Below are 12508 nucleotides of genomic sequence, written 5' to 3'. Positions count from 1 at the left end.
AGCATAGGCAATCGAGTTGGGGATTCCTATTATTAGTTATAGAGGTCAACCATGCACCACTATTAAAGCCCCATTTTGAAACCATTTTTAGAGAGCCTTTTGTTCGGTCACTTTATAGCGTGACTTCGAGCCTTAGCTGAAAATGGTATCTTGACGATAGCTCTACTTGAATTTTAAACAACTTCCAATCCTTAAAATTTGAGAAATTTATGCTAAGGAAAATTCTTAAATGCTGCACATCGTGAATCGCTAATTTTTTGCTGTGCATCTAGGTTTCTCAAATTGGGTGAAAGACACTCTGCAGTTAGATTCTGAGGAAACAGTGTTTAATTTTGAATATAAATCGTTACGATTTTATACAGTACGAAATTTTTTTATCAAAGGTAAGTCCCAGATTATGATTAACAACCTTAAATAAATAAGCTCTTTTTGGGCTAATAGAAACTTTTGATCTGAATGAGAAAAATTTTTAGTCTATCTTAAAAAATGTCGGTAAAAGTCGGGTTTCGGTTCATTGAAATACAGCTTCAGTGTCAAAAAGAAGGAAACATAGTCGAGGGCCGGGTGCCATTGCATTCATAGGATTGTGCCCCAACCCCCACACACACTGTATAGCTTGAAAATCCCAAGATGTTTCTCTATCGTCCACAAAGATACCCTCATTTGAGGCTTCAATTATGCCCTCTTTGTGCCGTTCATTATCATGTGTAGTAATAATTGGTCAAAGATTTTTTTCTTTTGAATGTCGTCCTGTTACCTCATCAGAACATAAACAAAGAACGATTTTTAGGCTAATAGAGTATTGCATGCATATTCATATGATGACTTCACTTTTTAAGATTTGACAAACATCATGCCTGGTAGGCATGTTGATGAAATCCGTAAGCGCCATGGAAAAAATCTTTTCGTTCATTTCCTCACTTGTATGTTGACCAAAACGGCGGGATTTGGACGTTTCGTTCGTTAGATTTTCAGCGGCTCAAAATGCTGGTAGATAATTTGGAAGCTCTTTTTGGAATACCATTCGTGCAGTGACGGGAGCTATAACGGACTACGGTCAATCATTATTATTTCATACATAAGGTTAATAAGATGTGTATTCTTTACCATTAGCATTTTTATTGAAACAACTCATGGCATGGATTATATTTGTTGCAGTGCACGAAGTTTAGGAACTTAAGGAGCTTAATTGGTCTAGGCATGCAAAGTAAAATAAACCTTAGTAAAGCGTAGGACATAAATCCATGCAGCCTAATATTACAATATTACTTTTTATATATTCAAACAATATTATTTTCTCTGTGTAAACTGAATATTTCTATTTTGCTTGCGTGATCTTCCACGGGAAAACATTGATCTGTTCATTTTCTTATCGTATACTTTGATACACTACAATATAATAATCAATAAAAATCTATAAAAATCTGAAAACTGCGGTCGTATAGAACACCATCCTTTATAAACTTCTCCTCGTTACGCTGACGATAACTAGATCTAAAGGTTGGGGTAGGATCTGTTTCTCTGGTTTTAGGACCTGTCTGCAACAATAGCACTTAGACACTTTTTTATCAAGAAACTTCAAGAGTCCAAGTGAAAGTGCCAAATGCTGGTACAGGCTTAGCTGGTTTCGGGTGAGTGGCTGAAGTATTGGGGAATCTACTTGCAACAGTTTGGCTGTCTGCTGAGTTTCGCTTGTTGTTAGCAGAACCCTTTCTTCGCTTTGTCCCGTAAAACATTTATGAACAAACCTGATTGTTTTGCACTAATAGACAATCCGTTGTCACGGATGTCTTGCCACGTGCATCAAATTTCCTCGAAATTTTCTTTTCTTTATTCGTCTTCGAACATGTAGCAAAATGTAAGAGGGGAAACTTTAAGAATAAAAATTCAAAAATGAAAAGTTCTTTTAAACTGACCTTGTGAAAACACCTTGCCACGCGCATCAAATTTCTTTTACTTAACATTTTCCTTTCATCATTATTTTGATTTTCTCTTGTGTGTAGACGCATGGGCAGATTGAAATTTTTTACCCTCAACAATTTCTCTAAATCTCGATAACCCTGGACATTTTTCTCACCCCCGACTTCTACATTCGACATTTTTCATCACCCTCGACTTTACGTTGGCCTATATCACAGTTATATCAAGATGGCATATTTGTATGGCCAAGTAGACAGCGCGGGACAGCAATTGAAACATCTCTCGTATATAGTAAAGGCCCTACTTTAATCAAATTTAATTTATTCATTAACCAAGCTGTGACAAGTGCAAAATTTTACTTGATATGATGCCGCAACGCCGCGAGATTTTTTCATTTTTTAGAAAGTAAATAAGCATCAAATAACTAGAGGTTTTAAAAGATATATGCATATGGGCCAAATAACTCAATATGTTACACCATCTAAACTGCGCTAACATGACACGAAACTTAAACGCTCCGCACACTAAAACCACGCAATGCACTTGATTCAATGAAATATGTAAGGCAACGTTGTGTTATAGCAAATATGGTACCAAATATGGAACTTTTTGTTAGTTTTATATCAGACCGAGGTCTGATATTTTTCAAGTACGGACCGAACGTATTCGGTTAAGAAGGGATTTATTAAATGGCATACAGTATTTAGTTTATTGATTTATACAACGCGCTGCAGCATTCTTGCCGGCTCTTTCGCCAGCCAGTCGCCAAGCAAGCACTGAAGTGGCTTCCAAAACTTTATTTTTTACTCGTTAAATAAGAATGATACAGTAATATAAACAAAAATCAAAGATGAATAAATATAATATTCACATGTACCAAATAATGTTTTTCTTCGTCCATTCTCCGTCGATATTTTTCGTGTCCTAAATAAAAGTGCAAGCTTGTTTTGTTCAAAAATATGAGAGTTGGACCGTTACTACGGCAAACGTAGACCGGCAAAGAACCAATCAGCGCACGCCATTTTAGTCACGAGACCACGTGCCATAATAAAAAGCAATACCAGCACGTATCATACGTAGTACCTTGACAAGCTTTTAGATGAAAGCAGGGTAAGAATATTGTATCCACAGGATTTTTGTTGCAAAGAACGCACACTTTGACAGCTGTGTATTTCATCCGCCCAACAGCATTCTCCTGGAAAGTCGGATAGGAAATTATTAGATTTGCGATCATTACAAGTTCTTTGACTAAAAGCCGAGTTTAGTTAACTTTAGTTATAGTCATATAAGGTACTAACCTTGCAAAATGGGCAACGTGTAAGACGCGATTGCTACAGGTATAGCAGGTAGCTTGATGACCAAAAGGGTAGAATAACCTTTTCAACAAACTCGACCTCGCAAACACTTCTCCATGGAGAATTGATGCGGAACCACGTGTGCCTGACCAAAAACCAACTTGACTAACAAGTTTCACTAAATAATAATCGCGCTCCGCACTCGCATGTGCAGGTAACAATGGCGGCGCACAGTCTGATTCAAACTGCCGAAAAGAACATTGCTTAAAGGCAATAAATAATTTCTGTTTCACAACTAAGTAATATTGACCAATCAGAAACGGCTAAAGTTGTTGCATTTGTAATATGGTGCTTGAAACATATGGTACAACACATGCCACACCTTAAATTATTGTCAGTAGAAAATGTCTGTGTTTAGCGGGATAGAAGAATAATTTCCTGCTGTTACTTTGTGTCAAATATACCCATGGATGGCGGAAGAAACATTTGAAGAATCCGAAGATGTATTATGCGCGATTGCAGAAAATATAAGAATTTACCTTCAATATTCACGTTTTCAAACGACTTGTTAAGTTCTTCAACCATTTAATACTGTAATGCTGTTCTTATTCAAGGTATCAAAGATTATCAACAATGCAAATTTCACTTTTCGACACAAATTTCACTTTTCGAAACATTTTCTGCCAGGCGCGTTCTCCCCCACGCTGTCGCTTCGTGCGTGTCCTCCCGCGAGACAAACATTACTACGCGATTAATATTGATAAAACACCGATCAATAAAACACGCGCCGGGGACGAGGCTGGTCGAAATACGACCGTAAACTTGTGTCTGGTTTTAAACCTCAGATCTCGGGTTTCCAAGATCTTTTCTGCTGGTATTATAATGGTTTTAATGGTTTGTTTAATTGTGAGAAACTAGCTCTATCAACGTCAAGGACAACTAGTATTAATTCGGCGCGCATGAAAGAATAATTTCATGCCTGTGGTGATTATGTATATATTGCAGTGAAAGTGTCTATTGCTTAATTTCTGAATTGCGCTCTAATTCTGATAGATAATAGAAAACAAAAAGTGTCTATGTGCTATGGTTGCAGACAAGTTCTAAAACCAGAGAAAGAGATCCCGCCCGAACCTTTAGATCTAGTTATCGTCAGTGTAGCGAGAAGAAGTTTTATGGAGGATGACATTGGTAACGGCTTCAATGATAATTCCGAATTGAATAATTGGATAATTTTGAGTCCAGTTTAGAATCCGTGTTTTTTCAATTTTGAGTCCGGGTTTTCTGAACTTAAGTCCGGTTACGAGTCCGGATTTTTATCGGGTCCGGGTTTTCTTTCAGTCCGACTCCGGTCCGGATTTCGAAGTATGCCTTTTTATTTATATATATACGGAGGGAAATTTACTGTATTTACGGATCCTTAATGATTCAATTGCTCTTGAGAGACATACTATCATTACTATGAGCTAAAATCAGACACAACTGATGCAAATTCTTTGTGTGGGAGAATGGGTCATGGGGGTGAAGTACTCCGGATTAACATACTGTACTGTTGTACATCCTAAAAGACTCATTAAGGCCTTATGCTTTCCTCCTGTGGGGGATCTATAAGCCCCACTAGGAGAGACTGAATGCCCTATAGGGGTGATAATCCCCCATCTAACATCAACCTGAAGTCCTGAACCACGAAGTCATAATCCCCTTAGCCAGTCCCTACGATTCGACTGAATATATATATGCATTGGAAATCCAGAAACATACAGGCAGTTTGATGAATGGATGCTTTGGAAGAACGATTTGCATATAACATTGCCTTTCAAAGTAGTCTATTTGGTATCACGGGATATTTTGTGTATATAAATAGGGGATAGATTATTTGATATGTTATTAGTCCACTGAAGAAGCCTTAACTGGCGAAACGTCTGGAGTCTTTTTAAGTGTATATTAAAGAATTTTAACTGTTCCTGTAGAAGTTTCCTTTTGTTTTTTTTTCATACCTATCCAGGCAAGTATATATAATTATATATATATATAATATATATATATATATATATATATATAATATATATATAATATATATACATATATATATTATATATAATATATATATATAATATATAATATAATATATATATATATATATATATATATATATATATATATAGAGAGAGAGAGAGAGAGAGAGAGAGAGAGATTTCTTAATGGGAAGTGCTGACGTATGGTATTTTCGCACGCGTTAATTTGTTTTCACAAAGCGAACGAGCGAGTGTAACGAGCGAGTGAGCTTTGTGAAAACAAATTAACAAGTACGAAAATACCATACGTCAGCACTTCCCATTACTAAATTTGTTTATTTTATAGATATCGAGGTTTTTTAAAACACTACAAAAATTTTTTAATTTATTCTTGGTAATTGTAAATCACTCAGTCTGAGTACATCTGAGTAGTCTGAGTAAAACTGCAACTTTTAACAATTAATACAACAGCCTTATAATTCCAATCTTCCGTGAATTATAGGTATTAAATAACACGAATAACGAGCTCAAGATTGTTTCAAAAACAGAGGAAAATAATACATAAACATAAGCGTAATTTCAATCTAAATAAACAGGGGGACTGTCTTCATCTGACGAGTCTAAAAGTTTTATTCGCTTAAAAGAACGTTTCGTTGTCGATACTGTTGTGGGTGATTTGTTTACAGTATTTATGTTAATACTAAATTGTCCACCGTGAATTACTGCTCCAGCAAAGAGGCCTTTAGCCGCTGTCATTGGGTCATTAAGTGTGGATTCCGCGTGAGTACTGCTAAACGCCATTGTTTCACGTTGCCTTTGGGCCGTTAACATGCGTTGGTCATTTTGGTTCTGACTCACATGTTCAAAGGCATTTCTCTCCGAGCTCGAGCTCAAGATGTTGGACATAGTTTTCTGTTGTTGTTCTGAAATGTGACTGTAATTGTTGATACTTTGAATGTTTTTGTGACCAGAAAGCTGCATAATGTGAGTAGGAGGAACGTCGTTGTCGTTTAACTTCTGCACCATTTTCTTGCGGGCGCTGTGATTTGTCAATCGCTGGGAGTCGAACCCGGCTTTTGTTGCCATATTCTTCATCAAACTATTGAGTTTGTTAACCCCATAGCATTTGTTTTGAACCAGCTTTTACCGGATGAAGGATTTTTAATATGATTAATTCCAAGGTAGAAAGGCGCTTCGGGTTTATTCATAGCGTCTGGTCTTTTATGGCAATACGTTTTGTAAATTTCCACTGGATCTCTGTCACGCGAACCGTTCGGAACTGCGAATGCTTTTGGTTTGACAGCTCTTATGTTACGAGGTTCTGCACCAGTTCTTGTCTTTGTCTGGCGCTCCGAGTATTCCAAATACTCAGTTCCATCGGCTGCTGTGATAAGCTTAACGTCTCCCCAACACATTTGTCGGTGCTCGTCGCAACCTCGAAGACCAAAATGCAGCGAGTTGAATAACCAAAGTGTATTTAGAAGCGCTTCGTTATTTGACAGTCCAAGAAGATTCTTTTCATAAAGAATGTTTATCTGGTCATCCGTCAAGGCTTCAGCTGCATTTGGCTTGTTGCCTTTGCCTTTTTTCTTGAGTTGTTTACTTCTAGCTTGAAGACATTTTCGTGTCTTCTCAAATGCAAGATCTTCGACAATATTCGCAGTATATTTATGCTCTTTCAAATAGCGATGAAAACTCGATAGGAAGCCACGAAGGCTCGACGGTTCGTATTCTTCACCGTCTTTTTTTTTGACACTCAAAATGAACTCAGAGAGATAGTCATTTAGTTCTTCGACTTGCAGTTCTTCGGGATTTCGCAGTTCGTCTTTCTGTCTCAAAAACTCAACAAGCAAATTTACGTCTCTTTTTGTTTTAGCACGAGTGTTTTTGTTTTCTTGATCAATAATATATTCATCGATTGTTTTTTCTAGTGTTGAGAATCTTTCCCCAGCTATAGACATTGTCAAACTTAACTTGCAATCTAAACTTAAGTAAACTTATAACGCCAAGAAAATTCAAAATAACAAACCGGCAAACTCCTTGCCGTTCTGAATTTGCTCGTACAAAAATATAGGGTCACTCTGATTGGTTGAAACGTTTTTCGCACGTGTGGAAAATTCGTTTCACGTTTCTGATTCGCTAGTGTTCGTTTAGAACAAATCTTGAAATAATTCTTCACTCCGGTAATTTTATTCGAAAATCTCGGCATCTATATAATAAATATATTACACCCATTTGCAAAAACGTTGGCCCCAGATAGATAGATAGATACTCGAAGTCTAATTAGAATTGCATATGATTAAATTTGCATGGGTTTCAATCATATTACACTGCATATGCAATTCTAATTAGATTTCGGGTATCTATCTATATATCTATCTGCGGCCAACGTTTTTGGAAACGGGTATATATATATATATATATATATATATATATATTATATATTAATATATAATATATATATATATATATATATATATATTTATATATATATGTTTTGGTTGGGTTGTATCTTGAAATGAATTATTTCAATATCTATCATTGTTGTGATAAACTGATCTTCAAGCTACGCGTATACTACACAAAAAAAGGCCCCGGTTGTATCAAGCCCGTTTTGCTTAAACGGTGGATAAGTCAAAATTAAATAACATTCTTACATCTCTCTTGAATGAGTCAACTTGAATATTATGCACTGAATTTATTTTAAATTTGAAGCTATTTTAAATAAATATATAAAAAATTCACTTTTCCAGATGGATGATATCGAAACCCCCACACTCCGCTATAATTATGTACGGTTCTGAGAGGAGAGCTGGCGATAAAAACGATGAAGCAAGAAGGAGGAGTAAGGGGATAAGGTAGAGTGAGCAGGTGCATTGGGAAGGCAAGGAAAAAGGGAGCTTAAAAAAATTCCAGCTGGTGCAAAAAGTTACCAGGCGCCAGGCGGCAAGAGAGCAAGTGATGGAGGGAAGAAGAAAGGCAGAAACAAAAGCAAAGAGGGGGTTCGGTTTCTCATAACCTACCTCGCCCAATCCGGCGCAAAAATTGGGGAATTCGTGCTGAAGTTTTTCGTCCCTGTCCGCGGCATCAAAAATCATAGTCCCGCACTAGTTTAACTTAAAGAAATATAACATTAACAATAGTTTAGGAGACAAAATGTAATCAAGCGAATGTTATTTAACAGTTCCCACTGTAGCTTTCGTCTGAACAGAATTTGAATAGCAACGATAATCCAAACGAAACTACTAAATAGACGTGTGCGTGGATAACAAAACGAACTCGACAGACGATTCTGATAGCAATGTTCTGAGGATTTAATATAAATCAACGATACTACTGGTATAGACTGACAAACACGAACTCGTCGTTGGGATAACACAGTCGAGCTAGAAACGATTGTCCGTAGATAATACGACTCGGGAAACGGACTGTAGATCGATTGAGAATCGACTGGAAATCGATTGAGAATCGACTGCATGGATATCGGTTCGAATTTGGTTTGCGCACGCACCAAACCTTTATAGAAAAATAGCGTAGATCGAGTATGTAGATTTCTAGAGTACCAACGTGAATAGATATTAATACGCCAATTATTTAATAAAGGCACCAACGACAGTTGCTTACTCACAAGCAGGTCCACGTTAAACACTGACTTAAGTTTGCTTGAGTCTCCTATATTTATGCAGAGCTATACCGGAACGGGCAATGGATCTAGAAATGTTGTTTTGCGCAACGGACATTGCTAGGTTAGGCTGGGAGACAGCATTGCGCATTTGCTGACTAAACTTACGCATTTTGGTTTAGCGGTTGTGGCTGCGGAAAATAACAAGGTTGTTTTTCCCAATACAATATTAGAAAACATCCGTGGGTTAGTCTCTTCCGTTTCGAAACCAACATTCCGGCCCCTTAAAGGCGTTAAATTAGCCTTTACAAATACGTACATGGGTTCGAAACAATTGATAATAATCATTAACTATATAAAAGCATCACCGTCCGTGTGATCTACGTTAAACTTAATTGACGCATGCGCTAGGTATTTTAAGGTTCACTTATCGTTCACTGTATCTGCCTCGGATTCCAGGAATATGATCTTGTCCACGGGTCGCACAAACACAGATGTGCTGGTCTTTACCTTCACCGAACGTACCAGTCCGTCTTTCCGGTTTTTGTAAACTTCTAGTATACGTCCAAGAGGCCATGAGCATCGCGGCGTCTTTTCGTCCATGATCAAAACGACATCGTCAACGGCCAGATTTCGTCTCTGTTTGTTCCATTTCTGTCGCTCTTGTAGTGAGGGTAGATATTCCCGTATCCATCGCCTCCAGAAAACATTTGCGAGATGTTGCACTTGTCGCCAACGTCGTCTATCATAGCTATCATCCTTGGAAAAAACGCCTGGTGGAACCTTCGTACCACTTCGCAAAAGTAACAGGTGGTTAGGGGTTAAGGGTTCTAGGTCAAGAGAATGAATTTGGTCTTTGTAGTATTTATTGAAAGTTTATTGACATTTACCCAATCTGTAATTTTGTTCATTTCAATTTGAATAATTTCATTTAAAGTTTCAAGACAGGAATGACTAAATAATATGTTTGTGTCATCTGCAAATAATATAATTGAAATCAGTTCACTGCAATTTTGGATATCATTTATATATAAAAGAAATAATAAAGGACCTAACACTGATCCCTGAGGTACACCACTTGTGATAGTCATTTCTTCTGACTGTATCCCATTATATTTTACAATTTGCTTTCTATTATATAGATAATTTTCAAACCATTTTTTTGCAACTCCCCTTATGCCATAGTGCTCGAGTTTGCTTATCAGAATCTTGTGATTAATTGTATCAAAAGCCTTTGACAAATCAAGGAAAATACCAACAGTGAATTTTCCTTGGTCAATAGCCTTGGTAATTTTGTCAACGAAGTCAAGTATTGCTAGTTCTGTTGATCTGTTTTTTCTAAAACCGTACTGATGTTTTGATAAAATATTGTTCTTATCAATGTATTTTGTTAATCTCTGAGTCATAAGCTTTTCTAGTAATTTTGAAAAACAGTTTAGTACAGATATTGGTCGATAATTTTCAAATTTTTTTTCGTCATTACCTTTGAATATTGGTGTAACTATGGCGACCTTTAAGCTGTCTGGAATGGTTCCATTTGAAAATGTTAGGTTAAATATGTGCGCTAATGGCTTAGAAATTTCTTTAGCAATTATTTTGACAATTTTAGTACTAATACCATCATATCCAAAACTCTTATTTACCTTCAGGTTTTTCATTTCAGTTTCAAGCTCATGTTCTGTGATAGGACTGAGGAAGAGACTAGATTGATAATTACCTGAAAAATACTTATCAAAGCTATTATTTTCATTCTGTTTTATTTTCTTTGCTAAATTGGGTCCGATGTTAATAAAGTAGTCATTGAATTTGTTAGCTATCTCTTTTGGATCATCAATTATATTTGATGTGCAGGTTTCAACAAAACGTTTTGATATCATGGTATTTTGTTTAGGTTTATTAAGTACTTCATTAAGGATTTTCGAAAATTTTTTTGAATTTTGTTTATGTTTTATTAACTCTCCTTCGTAATATGTCTTTTTTGCTATTTTTATGATATGATTTAGTTTATTTTTATATTTGTTGTATATTTGCTTATTTTTATCGTTTGGATTTATGAGAAAAGATTTATATAACTTATGCTTCTTTCTAACAGATTTTAATATACAGTTGGTTATCCATGGGCTTTTGTTTTTATTTATCTTTCCATTGTTTTTTCTTTTTTTTAATGGGAAATTTGCATCATATAATTCCATGAACAATTTTAAGAACTTATTATAGGCTATTTCTGGGTCGTTTGTTTTACTTAATATTTCATTCCAGGAAATACCTTTAATAGCGTCTGTAAACGTTTCTATGTTAGCTTTTTTGAATATTCTTTGATATGTAGTATTATTAACATTACCCCTATTATTATGTTAGGCAACTCTTCATTAGTTCTTGTGCAGCACCAGACGTGTGCTGGATCAGGTAATACAGTCGAGCTCGAGCACTTGAACTTGTAGTTTTAGCCTCGATAAGATGCTCGAAAGAACGGATAAAATCACAATAATCTATGGGGTTACCGCTGAATACTTGCATGCTTGGTTGAGGAAGGGTTAGGGCTTTAACTCCCTGCTGTTGCTGTTGTATAAGTAGTTGAAGGGCATGACTCTGTTGATCTTGCACTTCGACCAGTTTCTTAAAGGACTCTTCGTGGAAGTTATTCAAAGTACTGTTTGCCGAAACAGGTGTGGAGTTTGACATCGAGAGTTTAGGTGGAGCTGGGGTCGTATTAAGTTCATTGTGTTCAACTTTGGCTGTTGTTACTTCAGGTTCGAGTTTTCTCGCTTGTAAGTTTCTAACTTGAGAGGGTAAACTTCCACTTCGTGTTTCGGATTCGGCCTTCTCGTAGACTTCTCTTTCAGCCTCGGCTGCTGCAATCTCCCCACGTAACTGAAGCTGTTTCCTCCGTTGCTGAAGAGCAAGCTCTTCCATTTCGATTTGCTGCAAACGTTCGAGAAGTTCTACTTCGACTTGTAGGGCAGCCCTTTTAGCAGCAGCTCTTGCTCTCGCGCTGGTTACGCTTGTCTTCGACCCACAAGTTGAGCGCGTACGATACGAAGCACGGGATCCCACTTGACTTATCGAGTCTTCTGGTTGAATATTCACGAGTTCAGAGTCGGATTGACGCTTGAAGGATTTTTCTATCTCTTGAGCTATTTCAGCAAGCCATATGCCTGTCTCGTGTTCGAAATCCCTCGCAATTCTTTCGACAGAAAGACGGTAATCATGTGGTTCACGCAAGTCGACATCAGATTCTAACTGACTATGGTAGGCCTCGTGTACGTCTTTGAACGCTTTTAGTTCATCGTGCAGTTCTCCTAATTGATCCTTGACAACAGCTAAGTTATCTTGGTTTCGCATAAACTCTTTGCTTGTGTTTATTTTTCTGGTGATTTTTGATTTTGCGGTACTTCGCGCTTTCTTAAATTGTTCTATTGAACGTGCCTTCTCAGCCATAGGTAGATTTTCTTTAAGCTTCGTGGATAAGAAGGTGGTGATTGATTCACGATTGCGGTAGCTAATCGGATCGGATCACAAGCTGTCAACACAGTCGTGACGCATTCAATTGACCAGTAACAAATTCGTCGAATTCCTTTTGACAGTGCATCAAATTCGAACTAAAATGTAGCTTTCGTCTGAACAGAATTTGAATAGCAACGATAATCCAAACGAAACTA

The 12508-nt window shown here is 36.9% G+C and overlaps 1 protein-coding gene across 1 annotated transcript; it reads right to left on the bottom strand.

Moving 5' to 3' along the window:
- Positions 1-6321: 6321 nt before the first annotated feature.
- Positions 6322-7188, bottom strand: LOC114542648 (zinc finger MYM-type protein 2-like). The gene has a single exon (XM_028562150.1). The coding sequence runs from the start codon at positions 7186-7188 to the stop codon at positions 6322-6324; it is 867 nt and encodes a 288-aa protein (XP_028417951.1).
- Positions 7189-12508: the final 5320 nt, after the last annotated feature.

The sequence above is a fragment of the Dendronephthya gigantea genome, unplaced genomic scaffold (genome assembly GCF_004324835.1).
Source record: "Dendronephthya gigantea isolate DGI-Jeju-01 unplaced genomic scaffold, DenGig_1.0 000373F, whole genome shotgun sequence".
NCBI classification, from domain to species: Eukaryota; Metazoa; Cnidaria; class Anthozoa; order Malacalcyonacea; family Nephtheidae; genus Dendronephthya; species Dendronephthya gigantea.
This window is presented reverse-complemented; position numbering and strand designations above follow the sequence as displayed.

Excerpts from the sequence above, each read along its gene's own strand:
- LOC114542648 (XM_028562150.1), bottom strand. The coding sequence starts at position 7,188 with ATGTCTATAGCTGGGGAAAGATTCTCAACACTAGAAAAAACAATCGAT.